Source organism: Schistocerca nitens, chromosome 2 (genome assembly GCF_023898315.1).
Source record: "Schistocerca nitens isolate TAMUIC-IGC-003100 chromosome 2, iqSchNite1.1, whole genome shotgun sequence".
Lineage (NCBI taxonomy): Eukaryota > Metazoa > Arthropoda > Insecta > Orthoptera > Acrididae > Schistocerca > Schistocerca nitens.
In genome coordinates this window covers 921,202,691-921,228,117 of record NC_064615.1, presented here as the reverse complement: position 1 = coordinate 921,228,117, position 25,427 = coordinate 921,202,691, and the positions used below count along the sequence as shown (strand labels likewise).

General features: G+C 36.8%; 1 protein-coding gene across 1 annotated transcript in view; it reads left to right on the top strand.

Annotated features, from left to right (window-relative positions):
* Positions 1-25,221, top strand: part of LOC126235453 (Down syndrome cell adhesion molecule-like protein 1 homolog) — a 137,462-nt gene extending 112,241 nt beyond the window's left edge. Inside the window, exons 14-17 of the mRNA XM_049944175.1 lie at positions 5,852-6,145; positions 13,719-13,895; positions 16,333-16,514; positions 24,977-25,221. Of these exons, the coding sequence (XP_049800132.1) occupies positions 5,852-6,145; positions 13,719-13,895; positions 16,333-16,514; positions 24,977-25,084 (761 nt within the window). The 3' untranslated portion in view covers positions 25,085-25,221. The remainder of the gene's footprint in view (positions 1-5,851; positions 6,146-13,718; positions 13,896-16,332; positions 16,515-24,976) is intronic.
* Positions 25,222-25,427: the final 206 nt, after the last annotated feature.

Sequence of the window (25,427 nt, the reverse complement as noted above, 5' to 3'; positions counted from 1 at the left end):
CCAAAATTGAGTGCTCATCAAATTTCTCGCATTTTTCAAATGAAATGAAAACAAGGGTTTTGTAATTAAGTATAAATGCAACACAACCAGTAGACTGACACAATTTTATTCCATGGAAGCCTTAACAACTTGAACACAGTATTTAAGTAACATACAGCAGGAACCAATTACATACACAAAGAGCTGTAGCAATACACATAGAGGCCTGAGGCTGCCGTAAGTAAACTGCCCACCCCCACCTCTCTCTCTCTCTCTCTCTCTCTCTCTCTCTCTCTCTCTCTCTCTCTATCTCCATCACACACACACACACACACACACACACACACACACACACACACACACACACACAAGTCAGAGGCACCTTCTGCAGATGACACAGTAGTGCCACACAAGCCGCCTTCTGGAGGTACACACATGCATCACTGCGAAGGGACTGGGAACAGTTCCCTGCACAGTCATCTACATACATAAGTGAGATCATACATCTTTTAGTCATAAATTTACAAAAATAAAACTGAAAAATAGAACTCTCACTGAAACAAATAATGATAAAATCAGTTAGCTTCACCACAAATGTCGTTTAGTTCACTGTGAAGATATAAATAGTGTGGATAACAATGAAGAATGTAATAAACTTGGCTTACCCTCAGCATTGTTTCCAAGTTGATTTCCTCATTCAGTAACAACATATACGTAGAGAAGAATATACATGACACATTACATCAGTGTGCCATTTATTTATTTATTTATATACTTGTTCCATAGATCTGTACATGTGACTCAGATGTGGAACATGTCAATGTACATAATAAAATACATAGAATAAAGACATTGTTATAGTATTAATAACAGTGCACAAAAGTCATACTTATTAGCTTAAAAACTAGTCAACATAAATGTGAAGATAGCAGTTTCATATTTAGGGCATTATTGCATCTATTTTAACCTTGAACAGTAATCAAAACTTCCCACTTTGGGTTTAAAAGTGACCCAAAAATGGAAATGAGAAAAACAGGAATTTTTACATTAGGGCATTATTACATTAGTTTAACAGTAAACAGTGTCAAAAAATTTAAAAACATCTTTCCAATCTGGGTTTTACTTATTTCTCTGAAAGAATTCCTCTAGTGAATAAAGTGAGGTCTCAAGTAAATAATTTTTCAAGCTATGTTTAAATACTGATGTACTACTCCTTATACTTTTGATGCTGTTGGGTAGGGAATTGAAAATTTTCGTTCCGGCATACTTTACCCCTTTCTGCGTAAGTGTCAAGTTCTTTAACTCACAGTGGAAATCCTCTTTTCTTCTGGTGTTATGTTCATGATGTAGGCTATTCGTTTCATACAGAGTAGGGTTATTTATTATGAAGCACGTCAGTGAATATATGTACTGAGATGTTGCTGTCAGTATTTCAAGTCGTTTAAAAAGATTTCGACATGAGGTTCGTGGGGGTACACCACAAATGATTCTTATTGCTCTTTTTTGTACTGTGATGATTTTCTTTGCGGCAGGTGTATCGTCCCAGAAGATGATGCCATAACACATGACTGAATGAAAATAGCCAAAGTAAGCTGACTTTGAGATGGTAATATCATTGAAGCGTGACAAAATTCGTAAAGCAAATGTTCCCGACGTCAGCCGTTTTAGTGTTTGTAGAACGTGATGTTCCCAGTTCAGCCTACTGTCCATGTATACGCCTAGGAATTTTGATAAGTACACTTGCTTTATCATCTGATCATTCTGTGTGATAACTATTTCTTTTGGGTTTTTTTGGGTTGTCTGGAACTGGATAAAATTGTTTTTTTCAGGTTTATTGAAAGGGAGTTAATACTAAACCAACCCATAACTTCTTTAAGGATATCATTGACCTCGGATTCTAAGTCAGTAGTTGACACATTATCCACCACAATGCTCGTATCATCAGCGAATATTGTAAATTTACACTGCTTATTGATGGATAAAGGCAGGTCATTAACATATATGAGGAACAGCAAGGGCCCAAGCACTGATCCCTGTGGCACTCCATGCTGCACAATTCCCCACTCAGAGTCCACTATATATTGTGATACACTATCTGAAACATCTAGAATAATCTTCTGCTTCCTATTTTCGAGGTACGATTTTAACCAGTTCCCTACAGGTCCTGTAATTCCATAATGACAGGCCTTCTTAAAGAGTGTCTGGTGATCTACACAGTCGAACGCCTTTGATAGGTCACATAAGACACCAATTGGCAGCCTCTTGCTGTTTATAGACTCTAGAACATCATTTGTGAATGAGAAAATTGCGTTATCTATTGAAACTCCATTTTGAAAACCAAACTGCTGACTGTTAATGATGTTCAGGTCGCCAAGGTGTGCCACAATCCTGTTGTACAGAGCTTTTTCTAGGACTTTTGAAAATGTTGTTAATAGAGAGATAGGGCGATAGTTTGACACATTTGTAGCATCCCCCGCTTTGTACAGGAGCCTGACAACAGAGTATTTCATTCTGTCTGGAAACACTCCTTGTTGCATGGATGTGTTGCAGATGTGAGACAAAACTTCGGTCACTTCACTACAGCAAGCCTTCAACAGCTTGCTTGAAATATCGTCGATACCAGCAGGATGTTTATTTTTCAAAGACTGTATGATGTTTTTGATTTCATTGGCAGTAATGGGAAGCACACTTATTTGACTGAAAGGTTCTGGAAAACTATTTTTCATTATACAGGCAGCTTTATCTACAGAACTATGGCAACCTATCTGTGTTGGGACAGTTAAAAAATGTTGGTTAAAGATTTCAGCAATTTCCTCACTATTAGTTATCTCTGAGTTGTCAACAGTTAAAACAATATTTTTGTCTTTGGTGTAGTTTACAGTCCTTGTTTCTCTCTTTATCACATTCCAGATTGTTTTAATTTTATTTTCAGAATTAGTAATTTCAGATGCTATACACATACTTTTAGAGTTTTTAATTACTTTGGCAAGAATTTTACAGTAGAGTTTATAATGTTTTAGCTGAGCAGGGTTGTTAGAAGTCTTTGATGCTATGTAGAGTTGTCTTTTTCTCTGACAGGAAGCTATGATGCCCTCAGTGAGCCATGGTTTTTTTTTTGCAGACCTAGCAGGTTGGACTCTGTATGACTTTTTTGGAAATACACTTTCAAAGGTACCTGCTATCTCATTTGTGAATAAATTGTATTTTGAATTAGCAGTTTCTGCTAGATAAACAGGTGTCCAGTCAGTATGCTGAAGACATGATCTGAACGTTTGAATAGCTTCCTCACTTATTTTCCTTACTGTTTTTCCATCTAAGTGAGGTGTCACTCAGAGGAATTCCCAAGCTGTTGAAAGTAACTCATTGTCCGTCATGGTCAGACAGACCATTTATAACCATTTCAATAATAATATGGTTGACTTTACTCTGATCAACAAAAACGTTATCAATGAGAGTACTGGAAGAGGTTGTGGTTCTGGTGGGCGAGCTAACCAAGGGAACAAGGTTGTACGTGCACATGAGATTTTCAAACTCCACCTTGCAGGGAGAATTAACCAAGAAATCTATGTTAAAACCCCCAACAACTACCATGCCCCTATTTTTTCTACTTAAGTACAACAAAAGAGTATCTAATTGTTTAACAAACACTTTAAAATTACCAGATGGTGCCCTGTAAACTGCCACAACTGTTAATCTGGAGACAGTGTCTGGCACCTCTATAGCACATACTTCAAAATGTAACTCAAAGCAGAATCTTTGTACATCTATTGCCGTGAACAAGACATTGTTTTTTACATATACAGCTACTCCTCATTAATCCATATAGTTCCTGCAATAAGATGTTGCCAAAACATAGTTGGGAATAGGGACCTCTTCAATACTAGCAGTGATGTGGTGTTCTGTTAGACACAGAATGTGGGCACTGTTTATACCTTTTGTGTCTTCTATATTTGCTGTGAACTGATCCAGCTTGCAGTATAGGCCTCTTATGTTCTGATGAAACACTGTTAACTTTTGTTTGTCTTTAATTGTATTGCTGTTTGAGTGAACTTTCGTTTGTGTATTAATTACTTGTTGCAGATTTTTGTTACTGGACCAAATCCTGCTAGAGTTGGCCCAGCTCACTAGTTTCCCTCGTTGGTTAGGGCTATGACTGGTCTGCTTTCATGTCGTTATTGTTTAGACCTATTATTTCATGAAAAGCTTTTCCAACGTCTGCTGCTAGTTTATTTTTGCCAAACTGATTTAGATGTAGTCCATGCTTTGTGAAGCAGTGTCTCTCATACCTGTCTGTATCCAGTAGTGTCACATTCGTAAACTTAGTGCAAAAGTGTTTCAGTTTACTATTCGTTAGGCGAATTTCTCTGTTCACACAAGACCAGTCTGTCAGGTCATATCTCGTGGGCACAGTTGTTAGTATTATGTTTGTATGCTGTAATAACTGCAGCAATACGAGTAGCTTTTTAATGAAAGTGCTGGCCTCGTTGCAATAAACATCGTTTGCTCCTGCGAGCCCGCATCTCGTGGTCGTGCGGTAGCGTTCTCGCTTCCCACGCCCAGGTTCCCGGGTTCGATTCCCGGCGGGGTCAGGGATTTTCTCTGCCTCGTGATGGCTGGGTGTTGTGTGCTGTCCTTAGGTTAGTTAGGTTTAAGTAGTTCTAAGTTCTAGGGGACTTATGAACACAGCAGTTGAGTCCCATAGTGCTCAGAGCCATTTGAACCATTTTGCTCCTGCGATTATCGCAACACAGTCTTTTTCCGTGAATTTAGCACATTCTGTGTGTATGTCTTCTACCACATTCACGAATTTTGCTCCTGGTTTAACAATTGCTGATATACACGAACCATCTTGAGCAGAGTTCGACATGCATGTCGAAATATTGCGAGTATGACTGTCTCCAAATATTTTTACGTTATTTTTCCGTTGTGTTTATTTACGTACGCAATCGGAACTTTTTCTTACGCAACTACGCGTGTTTTGTGTACACGTGTTGCCGTCTACCACAATTTTAGATGCACTGCTTTTGTTATTTGAATTATCACTGTTTATCAAGCACTGAACTTTGTCCACTGTTGAGGCTTCTTTATTCACTTGTGGGTTTCCTTTCTTGTATATAAATGTGGCGTCGTCGACGGTTACGTTTTCACGACGTACATAACACCGATCTACACACACTGTCGAAGCACTACTGTTTTGTAGAGCTGTATATCGGTCCTGGGGGACAGCGTATTTCACTTCTAGCACTTCAATATCGGTTTGTAGCATTCTGATTATTTCGTCCTTATTTTTGATAATGTTTGAAAGTTTACTTTCACACGCGGCTGCCATGCACGGCTCACAGGTCCACAAATAGTCATCAGTTAGGCGTTTTAAGTTGATATTGGAGCAATTTTCATGAAACCAGTACTTGCAGGTTCTACACTGAATTCCTTTACGGACTTTTCTGATACACAATTTACAATTACTATTACTTTTTATCTTCATAACTGGGAGCTGAACCTACACGTACTTTCTCTATCGGCGCCATCTTGTAACTAGTCCAATTATGCCTTTACTATCTATGGCTAGTGCAGCATCAGTTGTCCAATCCTTTAGCACTATGTTTCATCCTAGGTCCCTAATTTGGCATCTTAAGTAGAGAAACCTCCATGAGTATGGGAAGACAGGAAGATGGATTGTGGCAGGCTGAAACTTAGTGTTGATAGAACACTAAAGATGAATGGCAGAGATATAAGTTTATGATCTGCTTTTGAACACAGTTTTAAAGTCATACTAATTTCAATACATGTTTCTCCATTAATTAAAAAATTATCCTAGTGTATTAAAGACATGCTTTAAAATAATAATCACACTGTTTGTGTTTTTTTTAAGCTCCTATTGCTCCAACGAAAGAAGATCTACTGGCCACCAACTCTACCTTCATACAACTGAATGTTGGCACATGGAATACTGGTGGCTGCCCAATAACCACATTAGTTGTAGAATATAAACTGAAAACTGGAACAAAATGGATACTTGTGTCAAACAACCTAAAGTACACAGAAGAGAAGTTTTCCATTCTTGATCTTAATCCAGTGACAAATTATGAGCTTCGGATGACTGCTCACAACAGTGCAGGTTCCACTGTAGTCACATATGACTTCACAACTTTATCCAGCACAGGAGGTAATTATATTTGTCTCATTAAATCAAGTCCTTTTCAATAAATTATTTTTTTTCTTTCACTTCCTTCCTCATTTCTTTGCTTTATTTTATCGGTCTTGTGAATGGTATATTATTTGCTCTGGTTTTTAATCTGCAGTCCTGCTGGGCAGAATATACATTTCTCTTTGTCTGTATTGTTATTTAAACTTTACACAACTATATTTTCTGTTTCAACCTTTATTCTTTTAATATTTGTGTTAGCAACAGTTCTGATCATTTTTTAGTATTTCAGTTTGGCTCAATGTTTGAGAGTAAGGCTTTTAATTAGATACCACTATGGTGACTTGGGTGTCCCTGATCTACCCCATTTAACCAACCAAGGAAAGGAGACCTACAGCTTAACATGGGTTCCGAAAGCTTAACATGGATTCCAAACCATGTATCATTTCTCATGACTCCTCGCACTCTTGACAAGTTAAGATTAGATTAACCGTGTATCATTTCTCATGGCTCCTCACACTCTTGACAAGTTAAGATTAGATTAAAGGAAGCCTGAAAATGTCTGTTCTGTGTGTGTGTGTGTGTGTGTGTGTGTGTGTGTGTGTGTGTGAGAGAGAGAGAGAGAGTTTGTGTGCGTGTCTTTGTGTGGGTGAGTGGGTGTGATGTTTGTCTTTAGATGTAGGTCTTTATCCCTCTCTCTCTCTCTCTCTCTCTCTCTCTCTCTCTCTCTCTCTCTCTCTCTTTTAGTACCTTATGTACAAAATTCCTTTCTTTCCCATCTTCATGTTCATATTAACAACTTCTCTTCAGTTTTACCATGCTTTAAGTGTACAGTTGCAATGTTCCTATGTTCATATTAATCTTTGTGCTTTGTCATGTGTAGTTATTAAAGACACTCATGTATAAAAAGAAACATTGGAGTTTGTCCCATCGGCAATGCGGTCATTAGAGATGGAACACTAGCTCAAATAAAGCAACTAATCTGGCATTTGCATGGAGTGATTTAGGGAAATCGGGGAAAACACAACTCTGGATGGCCAGATGGGGATTTGAATTGTTATCCTCCCAAATGTGGATACAGAATGCTAATCACTCATGTATGATTATGGCATCTGTGCCCAGAAATAAGTTGATATACTCATTCTCGCATTGTTAGCAAAGGCATCTGATCATGGCAGTAGATTTTTCATCTGAATTTAAGTGTATATGGTTCTCTTAGCAGTATGCCTCATAAAAAGCACATTGCCCATGTGGTTAGGTCTATCTCCAACCCCCATCCTCCCCATCCTCTAACTGTCCATGACCAAATAATACCTGCATTTATGTGTTGTGGTTTGCCCAGGGCCAGGCCTTATGACAATATTCATATAACATGTGAAGCTATTCTATTTGGAAAACTGTGTTTCCACTATGCTAACAATCTCTGATTCACTTATACCTTCATATAATTCACTCATTATTATATCTAAAAACAAAGATGATGTGACTTACCGAACAAAAGTGCTGGCAGGTCGATAGACACACAAACATGCACACAAAATTCAAGCTTTTGCAACAAACAGTTGCTTCTCAGGAAAGAGAGAAGGAGAGGGAAAGACGAAAGGATGTGGGTTTTAAGGGAGAGGGTAAGGAGTCATTCCAATCCCGGGAGCGGAAAGACTTACCTTAGGGGGAAAAAAGGACAGGTATACACTCGCACACACACACATATCCATCCGCACATACATAGACACCAGCAGACATTTGTAAAGGCAAAGCCCTGTCCTTTTTTCCCCCTAAGGTAAGTCTTTCCGCTCCCGGGATTGGAATGACTCCTTACCCTCTCCCTTAAAACCCACATCCTTTCGTCTTTCCCTCTCCTTCCCTCTTTCCTGATGAAGCAACCATTTATTGTGAAAGCTTGAATTTCGTGTGTATGTTTGTGTTTGTTTGTGTGTCTATCGACCTGCCAGCACTTTTGTTTGGTAAGTCACATCATCTTTGTTTTAAGATATATTTTTCCCACGTGGAATGTTTCCCTCTATTATATTCACTCATTATTATAATAGATTTGATAGTATTTGCCTTCATTTTATGAGGTTTCATTTTGCACAGTCTTCTTCAAATTTATTTTTATAAGAAGAGTTTTTGTGCCAATTTCCTTCTCACCACTATAAGTTCTACATTTACCATTGAGACATGACTTATCTATAATATAAAATCATGACTGATTGTGAATTCTGTGATTCTTCTCCTATCCATTCCCAGAGTACCTCTGTCATCCTGATTTAGTGCAATGTTCTGTTAGCTGTTGTCATGCTTCATCAAATCAAGTAGAACAAATAGCTAATTCACTATTCCTGAGTTCTTACTCTTCCCCTTCACAATTTGACATCATAACCTGAACCATCAGTTAACTATAGAACAAAATTTACTTGCTATCTAATACATCAGTGGTACTGATAACAGCAGTGATTCATCATGGCATTTAAGCACTGAGGCCTTAGTAGGTGCTGTAGGGAGTCGGCAACACATCTGCACACACAAGTCACCCAACTCCCGTAAATTCTGGGGTGGGAGAGTTCAGATCTGACAAGCTGGGGGCCAGCACATCAATTGGAACTTGCACTGTGTTCCACGACCCACTCCAACACACCCCTGACCTTGTGGCATGGTGCATTATCTTGTTGAAAAAGCCTCTGCTGTTAGGAAACATGATCATCATGAAGGGGTGTACATGGTCTGCAACAAGTGTACAGTACTCCTTGACCATCGTGGTGCCTTGCATGAGTTTCACTGGACCCATGCATGCCCATGAGAATCTTCCCCAGAGCATAATGGAGCTGTCACCAGCTTGTCTCCATCCCACAGACCAGATATCAATGAGCTGTTCCCTTCGAAGACAACAAATTCACACTCTTCCATCAGCACCATGAAGGAGTTATTGAGATTTATCAGACCATTCAACACTCTGCCACTGCATGAATGTCCAGTGCTGATGGTCACGTGCCATTTCAGTTATAGATGCTGATGTCATCGTGTTAACATTGGCACATTCACACATTTTCAGCTGTGGAGGCCCATTGTTAGGAGTGTTTGGTACACTGTGTGTTGAGACACACTTGTACTTTGCCCAGAATTAAAGTCTGATGTTAGTTTCATCACAGTTTGCTGCCTGTCCTGTTTTACCAGTCTGGCCAGCCAATGACATCCAACATCTGGACATTTGTAATGAGGGGTGACTTCCCAACCGCATGACATTTGGACATGGTTTCACCTTGATTTTACCATGGTTTCACCACATTTTGAAGACAGTCACTGTAGCACTCCTCAAACATCTGTCAAGCTGTGCCGTTTCTGGAATGCTTGTGTCGAGCCTCTGGGTCTCTGTCAAACTCAGATAGATCACGTGCCTTCCCCATTCCACATATGAACAGCACACTCACTGATACTATGTGCAACATTCATGTGTCTGACTAGCAATTACTCCTTACGAGATGACACTGCTATCATCTGGACAGGTGAGTAGTAGGTTGGTGTCGTCATGTTCTGGCTGTTCAGTGTCTACCCAATACTACAAGAACTTCTCTTCCTTCACTGCTTGTCAGATCACCTCCATAATAAGCTTAGTACCTCGCTATGCTAGTCATTTCTCATAACACTGATAACATTTTGAATCTCGTGCCATGGTTGTCATCTATTACGCCTTATCTTACTATGCCTTTAATACATCTGATCCTTATTCAAACTCTGAGCTTACCAATTTTAACAAAAGGCTATTTATTTTGTTCTGTGGTTTCTTTTTCTACAGAATCCGCAAATCTTATATATCAAGATATCACCAATATTTGGTGTGACTGCAAAAGAACTGAGTCACTCCCTTAATCCCTAAACTCTTATCTGGATATCAAGACATAGTTTTTTAGTTTCCATAAACTGGCCTAGGAAAATACCAGTTTTGATCCTTCAACAAGGATGTGGTCTTGTTGTTTCCTTCCATCCATTCTTGTTGGACATAAGCAACACTCAGTTCCTAACAAAATTTTGCAAATCCTAACAAAAAACCTTGTTTGGTGGTACTTAATAAATTTTCTCATGCTTATGTGTTCTTCTGTGCCTCTTTGTATGCAATACTTCAAATTCAAGAATAAAAACTTGAAATTATCAGTGTTGAACTGTAATTTATGTTTATAAATTTATTTTTGTACAATTGAGGAAGACTTTAGAAATCAAGATACTTGTAACTTATATAAGTTGTTTTTGATAATGAAGTATTGCATTATTCACAAGACTTGAACATTTCACTTGCTTTTATCATGTCATACACAAATCCAGCATCATCACTTCATAACTGTTTGGATCAGGAAACTACATTACCTTTTGAGCCTCCCCCCTCCACCCACTCCTCTCTCTCTCTCTCTCTCTCTCTCTCTCTCTCTCTCTCTCTCTCTCCCCTCTTTCCCACCTACTTCCAGTGCCATGGCAGTGCTGACTGTTTGTTAGCTGTTATGACCAGTTGTCTGGGTATTGTGGCAATTGAGAGAGATGGATGGGGGAAACTGAGTAGCTGGCACAACATTACTATCGACTGCTATGGCACCACTACTAGATGAAAATGGTCCTTCGGCAAGTTCTTCAACAGGATCACACTGAACTCTGGCATTTGGAGTGTGACTATAAAACAATGGGGCTACAGCTGTAAAGCATTCTATTTCAAAAACATACATATTTAGTTACTGTCAACCGCAGTATACTCCACTCCTCTATTCCCACAATGCCCCATGTGAACAGTGCTGAAAGTCTTCCTCTATGAGCTTCTTGATATTGCATGCCACTTTTTTCTTACACTGCTTCATAAGATTGAAATCTTGTTCCTTCTAATGCAGGTTTGACCTTGGGAAGTAGATAAAAGTCACATGGTGCTAGGTAAGGTGAATAAGATGGGTGGTAAAACAATGGGATACTTTACTTTGCTAGAAACCTCTTAACAGACAATGTGGTAGGAGCTCATGTGTTGTCTTGATGCAGACCCTATGACTTGTTCTTTCACATTTCATGCCACCTTTTTTTTCTCAAAGAGCTGAGCAAGAACCTCAAGGTAGTAATGTTTATTAATAGTTTGAAATCAGGAATCTAGTAATGATACACAGTTCCGTTATACATTATTTGTCAACTCCTACAGTTTCAGCAATCAATAAAATACTCAACCAACTCAGATCAAATCAGATTATGTACGTTTTTGATATTTTCATCTGCTTTTGATGACGGAGGATGTCCCAGGTGTGACCCAACTTCAGCGTCTTGGTGGCCTTCTTGTAAATGCTTGAAACACTCAGAAACCCACGTACATGATACACAAACTTAACTGTACACTCCTTTCAGAAAAAGATAGGTTTCAGTAGCAGTTTTTCAAAGTTTTGTGTGAAACTTCATGACAGTTTGTTGCTGTGTTATTACATTTATCATTTTTCTGGCAAAACGGAATAACAGCTTTTACACAAATGAAGGCCAAGACCACCCTGATTTGCCTAGAGACACCACAGAAGCTGCATTTGACTAAGAAGGTTCATGCCTCACAGCTGTTGGTTGTTCATCTTTGGTGCACACTTACTTACTTTGTGACAGCATCAGACCCATTATGTTATAGCCACACCTCAAACAAGCCAGTGTAGGGCTGGTCTCAATCTCTTCTGTGTGTGTGTTATGATGTGTGCAGTGGAATACATGGCATGAGTTTTTATCATATTGGCTAAGGTGGTTTTCCAGTAGACTCTCAGTGTAATATATAGAACTCTAATACAGCTTGGACTGGGAAATAACAACTTAAGGTAGCTTGCACTGTTTCTATTAACATCTTGTATATATATTTCTTGTGACAAATAAATCATTTCAGTAGTGTATGTAGACAACCTTTTTACAAAGAGTAGAAATAAAGCTACTTTGGAAAAAAAATAGCCACTGGTCTTTTACTACTACTCAGTTGCTGATTTTTTTCTAGTACTTCAAAGCATTTCTGTACCGTACACACACCACTATCAGCTGTCTACATTCTGGCAAAGTCAATTTGTTCAATATATACATTAGAGTTATGTGAAACTTACATTCCTGAGTCTAAATATTCAGGTACTTTGCAGGAGTGGCTCATGAGGTATTCTTTCAGATTCTCTCTCTCTCTCTCTCTCTCTCTCTCTCTCTCTCTCTCTCTCCCTCCCTCCCTCCCTCCCTCCCTCCCTCCCTTTTTTAAAAAAATATTTGGAGATTTTCAATTTCATGCCTGATGTCCCTCAGCGATTTTTTATAAAATTTTGCATCAGAATATAAAACTCCATTCAGAACCCTACATATGGATACATAGTCTGTACAGAAACTGTTGTTACTTTTAGAATTGTGGTTGTGAATTGCACATTCGTCCTAAATTCCCTCTTGTTATTAACCAGGAGAGGGGGTGGAGTAAAGCTCATCACATTCACAGCATTTGAGAAGTATTTTGGTGAACTTTGGGTTCCTCAGCTGGAGACTGGTGAATGCTGCTGAACCTCTATAACTATAAGCTGTGTGCATTCTTCTGTGACCACCATGCTATACAGCTGTGGAACATTCTGCGTCACAGGCAATGATGATGGGAGAGAATAGGGATTGGGAGGAAACAAGAACAGAGTGGAAAATGCCAAGAAAAGTAAGGGTAAGAAATAAGGGATAAGGGAATGGTTGTGTATGTGAACTAGTGGAGTTTTAGGCTAGGGGGTTGCAGTAATAGAGGATGTGCTGATGAGGTGGGTCCAAATAGCAGGGACACAGAAGCAGTTGTTAATGTGTGATGTTATGGTTTGTAGCTGGCAAGTTTGCATTTGTATAGAAATACAGAATTCAACATTGACCATTCATGTAGATACACAGTTGGTTAGTTAAATGGACTAGGATATGACTTACATTTTGTGGACATGGATAGTACAATTACAGGTAAGATATCCCTTATCTCAGGATACAACAACAGCTAGTTGAAGCCCTGACAATGAATTTGGTTTTATTTTCAAGCTCTGATATTAAGTGGTACAAAAAGCATTAATTAGTATCTGGTCTGTAGAGGTGACACAATTGTTTGGTCATAGGAAAATATCTTGTGGGAAGTCTGGTTGTGCACTAAGTGGGTAGAATATGGTCTGTATGACAAGGACTTGATAAGATTAACACTATATTTGGATAAATGTTCCCACTTATCAGAGTTGCAGGGGATGTAAGAGAGATTTATTTTGGATGTGGAATGTGTGAAGTGGAGCATTGGCAGTCTTTGGTGGACGTTTTTGTAGAGGTGTCAGAGCTGGATGGCCACTCCCTGAAAAATTGCTCATTTCCACTTGGTGAATCTAATTTGATGGTGGAAGGCATCATTTTGAACATCAGAGTCTATATAGGAAACCTGTCATTATAAATTGTATATGAAGTAAAAACTTAATATGAGGGACAAGATTTTAGGCTTCAGCTGAAATGGTGTTGAATGAAGTAAGAGTAATAAATAATAAAAGAAATATTATTCATATTGTGCAGTTAACAGAAAATATAACATTAATGACAAGTTCACTGTGTGAATCCCAAAATGTTACACATTCTGTTTCAGCTGTTGTGCAGCCTGAACTCATTATGTGGGGAAATTATAGAAGAAAGTACTTCTACAAAGATCCTGGTGTAATAATACCTGTTGCTGTTATAACACTTATTGGAGTAACTTTTGGAATTGGGATGTTTCTGTATGTGAAAAGAAAGAAAAGAAGCCACACTGACAGCAAGAGTGAAGGTAATATATTTAATTTCAACTATAGATTATTTTATCATCAGGTGTAATTTTTTTCATCTGACTGCTTGGACTTTTAATCTGAATTCCAGACAAGATCACTTTCATCCACCTTCTTCATTTTCCCATCTATTCCTATGGTTCATTATTTTTGCATTGCTTAGTTCTTAAATGGAAGCCACAAGAATGACCCAGTTGTTTGCCATTATCACAAAAATAAATGTTTCGATGATAGAAAACAGGAAAGTATAAATAAATGGTAAAGATGCAGACAAGAAATAACAGTGTACTAAAAGATTTGATGAAGTGTTATCTAAATAACTTAATATTATATACGGAACAGTGGTTGCAAAAATTTTGCAAGTATAGTTTTGAGCTTTTATTCTCTATTACTGAGAAAACTGTCACATACTATTGCCCTCACAAAGTGCTGCTAATTTAATGTTCAAACTGAATTCTAATCAAAAGATTTCTCAGTGATGGAAATTTTAAGTAGAACTAAATTAAACTGCTGCATTTAAAGTAGTTTCTTTTTCATGGCAAGACCAACTAGACTAGTAAAATATGTAAACAATAAAAATCATCTTTAAAGAGCTAGAAATAAGTAACTCAGAACCAAAGGGTAAGAAATACAAATAGTGCACACCCCAGTCAATGTCTTGCAGCAAATGCTTCCTAGAAGCTGGTAGATGATCACAAAAAATAAAGCCATGAATTAATCAAAAAAACAGATAATTTTGTAATTACCATTTGGAAATACAACCCATCACTTTTAAAGATACTCTGTGCTCTAATAGCAGTACATATATGCCATCAAATGAGTCTTTCTCATATTTCTAGACCCTCCTCTGTGTACATAGGCTATTTATTTCATTGACAGTGTGAGTTATTCAAAGTCTTTAAAAAATTTTACTGCTTCAGGAAGTGTATCAGTACTTAACATGTCTTCGAAATGGTAATATCTTGTGAGACAATACATTTTTTTAATAACTAAAAGCACATTTGATACTAATGATGCAGGATTTGTTCTATGCCAACAGCAACTTCCTCAAAAGTGAAGGTACCCTTTTAAATCCAAACCACTAGCAGTTTTACATGTGAAATTTTTGTGCCACAATATTATTTCATAATGAATGAAACTATCCGTTTAAAATTTTAATCTTAAAGGATAATTCAGAGAAATTATAATTTTATTTCGTCTTAAAGTGGAATTCAGAGTGATTATAATTTTATTAAACCATTAGACCTAACAGCTTCCTCTAATGGTGAAATCTAAACTTGGGTAATTATTAAAGAGAAGTTCTGTGAGGAGATGGAGAGTAATTTGTGATGAAATGTAGTAGGGCTGACAAACAGTGTTGTTCTCTCAAATACCAAAATGAGGAAGTCACATGTAGTAAAAAGGCTCTTATATAATCAAATATGACTGAGGGGTAAATATTTTTATATCATATCTCAAATGTCGATCATATATGCTCACTATCACTAGCTGATGTGACAAGGATCAAGGCAATCAGTTACATGTGATATTTTTTGTCATTCTGAAAGCATTTGGCTTAACACCATGACAATGCTCATTAAAGATAATATGATCACACAGAGAATCAAACAGAATTTGTGACTGGGCTGAGGATTTCTTGGCTGGGAAGACCAGCATCTTATCTTGGATGGAAATTCATCAACAAATGTAGAAGCGATTCTTGCTATGTTCCATATAGAAAGGGAATAGGAAGAAACCATAATACATGGTATGATGGGAAGTACCCTCTGCCATTTACTGTGGTTTATAGAGTATAGATGTAGGTGTAGTATGTAAGTTGAGGTACATCACCAACCCAAGCTTCAACAATATTAGGAAAAGGATGGTTGCTACTCACCATAAAGCTGATGCATTGACCTCCGGAAACACACATTGCATTCCAGTCCAAGCTGCTAGAGATGGCAGTTGTGGTTGTGAGAGGTATGATTACTTGTGTGTGTGTGTGTGTGTGTGTGTGTGTGTGTGTGTGTGTGTGTGTGTGTGTGTGCATTGTTCTTTTCTGAAGAAGGCCACTGCCAAAAGCTGAAAGTGTAACAGTCTCACTGTTCCTGTCGACAATTCACTGTGTAATCTTTATGGTGAGTACAAATTTTCCTAATATTTTTGATATTCCAACGTGGAGTTTCCATTGTTTCAAGTAAAATTTCATGTTTAATGTTATTGATTGCTTCTTTAGATAAAAGAAAATGTGTCCTTTGGATAAATATGGACATGGTTCAGCACTAGACCAAGGGAAAAAAAATGCAATATTTCAAGCATGTCTAAAATTAATATTATGGAATGGTGCCTGATATGATAATTTATACTGTAATACAAAGCATCATGCTCTAAAATTATTGCAAAGGTCTTCAGATTAATATATTGACAATATGTTTTTATACAACTGATTTCTTGTTTTAGGTGAGAATATGGCAGATCCACATGTCCAATCTGAAGATAAGATGGGGTACGGTACTGCAGATGTCTCACAGGACCAGAAGCTCCATCAAACTTCATCTGCATCAGATACAACAGCAAGAGTGAACCCTTATGCTACATTTAGGTTAACCGATGAAGAAAAACTAAAAGCTATAATTAACGATGTAAGGATACTGTGAATGTAAATTTTTACAAAATTTTTGCATGATATAACTACTGGACACTGTCCAAGAAAACATGACTTAACATGGAACTAAATGTGTTCAAAATTGATAGAATTATAGTTTTACTATGTAGAGGCATGACAAAATACATTTGTTGTTCATTTGTTGCACTGAAAGTGAGATTAGTAATAATGGTGTTCTTCCATCAATAGAAATAGAGGTAAGTAAAGTGGAATAAAAAATGTGGGTTGCTTCAAGATTATGACATCTCTGTTGTGTACAAAAAGTACTGTGTGCCATATAGATGTAACGAAAATAGTTATAAAGTGGGCATGTGGTTCTACAAGGTGATGTTCACTCAAAATGACTCATCAGTGCATTACAATTAATATTCCTAAACAAACAAATTGCCTTATCTAGGAACACTCAATATTCCTAGTGCAAGAACTTCATTGTGAACAAAAGCCTTAGTTGAATACATGTTGTTATGACTAAATCACTTATTATTAATTTCTCCATATCTGGATGATGATGCTGTTGATTCTGCAACTGATGTTCAATTAATGAAAAGCTAGTCCAGTTGCTTTCATATAACTTCTTTAAGTTCACACAACTGGTTTTGGCCTCTGAATCTGAAACTGTCACGTACTAGTACATAATATGATGTTCATATAAATGGTATATATTTTTTATAATAGCAGGTAAGAGATGATGCTTATTTATGTATTGTATAAGTGCAAAAGTAGTGTATAATCAAAGAATGGAAAATCCAGGATGGAATGTATGTGTGTCTACTGCTGACAAAGGCCTTAATGGCCAAACGCTACGATTGTGTGAATCTTTTTATTGTGCCTATTGCGGCTCAGCATCTCTGCTATATGGAAAGTAATATATAACTTACTTCATGCTGTAGAGAACCAATATCAAATTATAAAAGGAGTAGAAGTTAAGTCGATTTTAAAAAGTTTTGCACCCAATGTTGTCATAAGAAAAATGGGTGTGTTGTAATTACAAAAACTGCACAATCTGATCCTTTAAAACTGCTAAATGGTTTAGCTTAAAAAGAGTTATCTGATATGTTTCAAGTACTGGATTGTACTGTTCATACAATTACGACATTCCCATTTTCCCAAGGCGTCATTGGGCTTGAAACGCTCTTAAATCCATTTGAAGTCTATTGTTTTTATCATTTGATGTTGCTTCTCTACAGCATAATTTGAGTTGTATATTATTTGTGCACTTGTACTGTACATATATAACCACTGTCTCTCATCTCCTATTTAAAAAAATCGATATACACTTCATATTATGTACAAATATGTGGCAGTTTCACATTCACTTGATAAGGGCCCAATGCAAAGTCTGAAACTGGTTGTATGAATTTAATGGGGTGTTTAAAAAAAGAGAGAGAGAGAGAGAGAGGAGCAGCAACTGGAGCAACTTTTCATCACATGATTATTTATTGTTATAAAAACTGTATTATACTTTCCACAGCAACTACTGGAAGAGCATAGTTACAGATTTCTGTTCTTTACCATAATCAGGGGTAGCAAACTGTGTCAAAATCAGAAATATCTGAAATGCTTTTGTTTTGTCTTTGAATGGAGGAAGCAGTTTAATGGATATGGCTTCTACGACTAAAATATTCAGTACCACTTTTTATGATACTGACCTTCCTCTAGTAGCACCATCAGTATTATGTAATTCACCGTAGGCTTTCAACAGCTGGCCGTCTTTTCCCCTCAGACTATGATTAAAATTTGGTATATAGTTTCTGTTACATCAGTGCACAATGTGAAGGTTTATAAATTACTGCTATAATGAATATTTTGCAGTGATTTATAAGTTATTTATGATGATTTTTGGCTTGGGGTGCTTTAAGTGAAAAAATCTGATCATCAAACCCATAGTCACTTATCCCATGTTAATACATTTATTCATCCCTTTAAAAAAAATAATGTCTATTTTTAAAACTCTCATTAATGAAGCTCCAAAAGAAAGCATATGCAGACATGAGCAAGAAATTACAAAAAAGTCAACTTTTGGAATCATATTTTCCACAGTCCAACAAAAGAGGGTTCTGATTGGTGAGTATGGAAATTCAAGCAAAATATTAACATTCCCCAGGATCATAGGTTAAGGGCATTTGGATGGTGTGTGTGACACTATAGGAATGATGTGTTGGTAACACAGTAGATTTGAAAACTGAACAGACTAGAAATGATAGGTCAAGAGTGCACAAGAAAACAACAAGGAGAGATGAAATTACAAATACAGATGAAGCATAGACTGGCATTAACAAAGGGAACTGAAAGGAAGTAAATGATTAAGAAGCAACTACAGAAGGAAGAAAGAATTTGTAGTACTGTCCCCACAAGATATGAATTTTTCATACAGGAAAATGCTGAGAGAGCAGAGGTTGTCGCACTCCCATTTCTTTAAATAATGTGGAAATGTCGAGAAGCAAAAGTTAGTAGAAACTCCTCAGTCTGTAAAAAGATTAACACACAAAAAATAAAAAAACTTCCTTCATCATACCTTAATGAAAGATCTTTCTAAGAACTGTAGAAAATTCTGGTCCTAGGTTAACTCAGTAAATGTGTCAAAGGCTTCTATCCCATCACTCATCAACCAGTCTAGTGTGGCAATAAAAGACAGCAAAAGGAAAGCTGAAGTCTTAAATTTTGTGTTTGAAAAAGTCTTTTATATGAGAGGATCGTACTGAGATGCCATTCTTTGATCACTGCAAAGCTTCCCATATGGAGGGCATAAAAATAGACATCCCTGGCACTGAAAAGCAACTGAATGAAGAAGCAACTGAATGAGCTGAAAACAAATAAGTTGGCAGGTCTGTACAGAATCCCAGTTCAGTTTTACAGTCACATTCTTCAACACTGGCCCCTTACTTTGCTTGGATTTATCGCAAGTCTCTCGCCAGCACAAAGTGTTAAGTGACTGGTAGAAAGTGCAGGTGACTTCTGTATACAAGAAGGGTAAAAGAACAGACATGCAAAATTACAGAGCAATATCATTAACATTGGTTTGCTGCAGAATTTTTGAGCATATTAAGTGTTTGAATATAGCAAATTTAATTGAGGCACAAAAACTTCTGTATGCATATTAGCATGGATTTAGAATGCATCACTCATGTTAAATTCTGCTTGCACATGTCTCTCGTATAGATACGTTCATCGTAATCCCCACATTGATTTCTGTGGCTGTTTCATGCAGCATTGTTTGGCTTCTAGCAGTGACAACTGCATACAAATGCCAGCTGCTCTTGGTCATTAAGTGAAGACCGTCAGCAACTGTGTTGCCTGTGGTGAGAGGTAACACATGAAATATGGTATTTTTGACTTGCTCTTGACACTATGGATTGCTAAATATTAAATTTCCTGATGACTTCCAAAATGTCATGTCACACGCATCAAGCTCCCACTAACATTCTGTGTTCAAAGCCTATTAATTCCTGTCATGCAACTGTAATCATATCGGAAATCTTTTCACATGAATCACCTGAGTACAAATGAGAGCTCCAACAATGCACTGCTCTTCTATACCTTGTGTACATGGTACTTTCACCATCTGTATATATGCAAATAACTATCCTATGACTTTTGTCACCTCAATGTACGAGGGGGGACCCAAAAATAACAGGAATTTCTTTCTAGAAAGCATATACTTTATTGTTTTCAAATACAACCTTAATCTCCTTTGAAGTACTCTCCATTAGCATTAATACACTTGTCCAAACGTTCATTCCAGTGTTCGAAGCACCTTTTAAATTCCTCCTCTTTGATCCCTGCTAGCGCTTTCATGACATTGCATTCTACGTCTTCCACATCCGCAAAACGCTTCCCTCTCAAGTCTCTTTTCATCCCCGGGTATAGGAAGAAGACCGAAGGTGCTACATCTGGTGAATAGGGCGCTTGGATCAAGGTAGTCGTCTTTGTTGAGGCCAAAAACTGGCGAATTCTGAGAGCCGTGTGCACGGGAGCGTTGTCGTGATGCAGGAAGCACATGCCAAAATCCCACAAAGCCGGACGTTTTCGCAACAAACTTCTGCAAAGCCATTTTATAACCTCCAAATAGAATTGTTAGTTTACTGTCTGATTTTCAGGGACAAATTCAGAGTGTGTGATCCCTTTGATGTTAAAAAAACAGATCAACATCGTTTTCACATTCGATTTTAGTTGTCGATCTTTTTTTGGTCGAGGTGAGGCAGGTGACTTCCATTGTGATGACTTTTGTTTACTTTCTGGATCGTACCCATAGCACCATGACTCATCACCTGTAACGATTTTGTTGAAAAAATGTGGATCATCTTTGAACGCATCCTTCATTTCGAGGCAGGCTTGAATGTGACGATCCCTTTGATCTCCAGTAAGAAGCTTCGGCATGAATTTTGCTGCATGGTCTTTGTAGTCTGTCTGAATCATTGGAACAGTTTCTGCTGCATTCTTGCTGAGCAAGAAACAAAACTTCACTGCCGCACGTTGTTCGTAAGAACTAGCCATTTCCTCGTGTCATGTCTGCACTGTACACACACTCAAAGAACTTCCAAAGAAACTACACCTCTCACTTTTGGGCGATGCCGCATGGCAGAATGACTCAGCAGAGCTCCTACTACAACTCTCTGGCGGCACAACCTCCTACTACAAGTACACGATGTGCAGCATTATGATTCCAGTTACTTTTGGATCCCCCCTTGTATAAGCCTATTATATGACCTTCCAAGTGGTACTGATGCAATTCTTTATCTGTGGTATAGTACAAACATGATTTTTCTGTTTGTTATGCAGGGACAAGCCAGCCAGATGTCTTAACTGATGTATCATGATTTATATTGTAGGATTAATGAATTTGGTAGTTGTCAAAGCTTATTTGTAATCAATTGAACAACACTGGTGTCTATTAACTCCTGAATGAGCTACCATCACAACTTGGTCCAGAAATGATGCTGAAAACAGATGACTCCTTAACTAGCTTAACTCACTCTTGAGTGCTGCAGATAACATTGCTACATGCGTCCCTTCATTGTTAAATTGTTATTTTCTTATCCATCAGCCTGCTATGAATGACTTGCATTCAGAACATTACCAGGTGCTAAGTTACCCACATAGTCTTCTTTGTCCTGCACTGAATGTTTCTGAAGCACTTCACTTGCAATGATGACTGTTATCACTTAGTAATTGCCTAGACCAAAGTACAGAGCTGTAAAAATTATAAGTATCAGTAATTGTTTGACTCAAGCTTCTCATAAGTTGGATACTGTAATGGTAAAACTCAAGACATGCTAAAATTACTTTTCTCACAAAGAATTAAAAATCCGTTGCCAGTTTATTATAAACAAAAGAAACATGTCAGTACCTATTCATTTCAGTTGTTCACTGTTCCTTTCTAGCTACTTATCATAACATTTCTTCTTCAGTATATATTATTTTTGTTTGCACATTTGGACAGGTATTTCTGAACTCAGTTGTGTATTTGCATTTAGCTTTTATTTCATATATAGTGTTTCTGTTCTAATGAGGTTCTGAGAAGTAACAATTATGTATTTGTTTTTGTGCAGCTGATTGTGATTAGTAATTAGTAATTTGTGTGGTACATCTTGAAACAGGATACAATAAATTATCACGTGTTCCATGTTTTGTAAACAGTTTTCTTGGCCATCTTTTGGTGTTATATTTTCTGCTAATTTTAGTATTATTTTCTACCAGTTTTTTCTGTCATTCTTTCTGTTATATTTTTCAATTTTGGTATTAATTTCTGATGGATATTTTGAAGTATTGTATGTTATTGACCTTTTTCCTTCTATTGAAAATGAAAATATAGCTATCAAATAACTTTATTTTTACTGCCTCATTTCATTACATTACTGAAAAAGAGGAACTTTTACATTAAACCTTTTAAATCCAATCAATTAAAGAAAAAGTAGTTCCGCAACCATACATGTGAAAGTTTTTCAAAAGAAAACATAACTACAAAGTTCTCCTCCATGACAATCTGGGAACACTTCCATGTAGTGTGGAAACAGCCACCTGGAGTCTCTATCTGAACACAGAAGACAAAGTGCCTTCAGCACCAACACTAAACATTTGATAATGGCTGATTGGCTGATAGAAACAAACTGAGCTGATACTGTGTTGATTTATGTGTTTGTGGAACTAAAGTACTATATTTAATGCTTTTCACAATGATACTTGTGAGCTATTTTATAGCATTGCAATAAAGGTTTTGTAAAAATTGTGTTTTTAGAACAACTTATGCAAAAGTGATTGGAAATGTGACATCAGCAACTAAACTTGTTGCCAGAATGAAGTTCACAGGATGTAGGATATTTTTATTTGACATCACATTTAGAGTTGTAGTTCTTTACACATGAAATGACCTTTCATTTCAAGATTGTACAGGTACCTCATTCATGAGAAGTAAGTCAAAATCCAATTTCAAGATAAAAAAACTGTCAATTACCAATATTAGTAAACTTCTCCCCTAAGATTTATGACATTTATAAATGGGTGCTAAAATATGTGACTTTATGGGTGCTAAAAATATGTCACTGTACTTCTTTTTTACAATTGTATTGACCAAGTATGATCACATTAACAACTTCAGTTCCTCTTCTTCCTTTGTTATTGTTTCCTATTTTTCCATTATTCCCTAATTTTCTTCCTTTCTTCTGTCCATGTTGTTCCTGATTTTTTATTTCTTCTGCTTTGAAAGTCTTCAGGGTGTTTATAAATGAATATTGGGGTTTTAATGCTTTAAAATATTTATGACATTAAACTTACAGTTATAAATGTTATGTCAAATGAAAGAGCAACTCAAACAGTTGTGTTTGGCACCAGTGCACATGCGCAGTGTGCAATGTTTCTGCTGCAATCCATGAGACAGATTGAACTTCACTGTACCCAAGCACTGGATAGGCTGCAAGGGGCCCAATGACAGGGCTTGCTTTGCATGGCCTCCACATTCACCCAACCTAACACCATGCAATTTTTTCCTTTGGAGCTTCACCAAGGATGATGTGTATGTGCCTCCACTACCAGCAGACCTCCCTGTATTAAGAAACTGGATTGAAGCAACTGTTGCTACAATCACTGAAGACACACTTATCAATGTTAGGGAAGAACTCGGCTATAGACTTGATGTGTGCCATGTGACAAATGGTGCTGACATTGAACATCTTTAAGGTTCTTGGTAAAACTGTCTGAGTAGCTCTTTCATTTGGCATATCATTTATAACTGTAAGTTTAATATAATAAATATTATAAAGCGTTAAAACCCCAGTATTCATTTATAAACACCCTGTATTTTATTTTTAAAATGGTTTCTTTCTGCTATTTCTGATTCTTTGATGTTGTTTCTTTCTAGATCTTTCCTTACTTCTGTAATCCCTGCTATTGTCAATTTCTTCTTCCAGAAATATAGGAGTATTTGTTTTGTTAGTTATTTCCATCCATTCGGTAGAGGTGTCCAAAAAAAGTTAATTTTGTTTGGCCATTACTTCATATATTTTCTCTATATTTTTGTAGATCTACTCATTACTTCTTATTTTCCAACCATCTGCAGTTTTTATTGCACTCATTATATTTTTAATAATCCTTCTTTTCATTACCTCTAGTTTATCCATGTTATAGATCATTGTTACGCATTCAGATCCATATAAACATTCTGGTTGCACCACTGAGGTGTAGTGTTTTAGTTTTGTTTTTTCTAGATATACATTTCTTGTTGTAAATATCCTTGGTCAAACCATATGCTCTTTCCATTTTGTTAATACTTACATCTATTGCATATTTTTCTAGTCCATTCTGTTGTATAGTTTGTCCTAGACATTTCAATTATTTTCTCACTCTATTTCACCTATTTGTGTTTCTATGAATTTTGGCGCATTTTTTATATTTGTCATGAATTTTGTTTTTTCAGCTGAAATTGTACATTATTGTTTAAGCAAAATTTTTCTCTCACTGCCTTTGAAATAGTACACATCTATTAGTCTTTCCTCATAAAAACATTTGGAAAATGCCTCTCATTAAATAGAAGATCCTTATTATCAGAGAGTCTTCCACCATCACCTTGTCTCTATTGTGTTGCATCACTTTCAACAATTTCTTTTTCCGAAGACAAATTAAGCCTGTACGGTTTTCCCAGTACGTGAAATTAATGTGCACAGGTTAAGAAAATGGAAATGAGCTTTCTGTACCATTTCACAGGTTCAGAAAGTGAAAAATTAATTTTCTGTGCCATTTCATGGTACTATGCACTCATTCAATTACATTCAGTAGACTATCAGAGAGGTCGCCTGCCCTATAGTCAAGTTCTAATCAACAAATTGCAGATCTCTGTTTTTTTTCACCAGACTTCCTGTAAGGATTTTGCATTTCAGTCATATCTGTGATTTAATACTTACCCTTCTATATTATGCTGCCTAAAGAAAATAATATTTTATTTTTCAGTATGAAAGCTGTAGTGAATACTGGAAGGTAAACAAAAATCCTGATTCTGAAAATGAAGGAGTTGATTGGATACCACTACATAGTCTGTACCAAGCTCACAGGTACTGACTTTTGTGCCATCTACTGATACTGTGTACAAATCCATACAACATTTAATGGTGTAGTGTAAAACAGTGGAAAAAGTGCCTTACTTCATTATCATTACAATAATAATGAACATGTTAATATTGACTGTTAATTCCATGTTCCAGACTATAATTAATTAAGCAGTCTGTGTTTATGAATTACATAATTAATGCAATTTTTTACTGTGATATTATAAAGAAAAATATATTTGATGTGAAGTTTATGTACTGTGTTGTTAAATAAAGCAAATAAAACTTTTCTAATAAAATGTATTCACTGTAGTGAAAAGAGAAGAGAGGACCTTTGGAAAGACATGTGCTTTCTA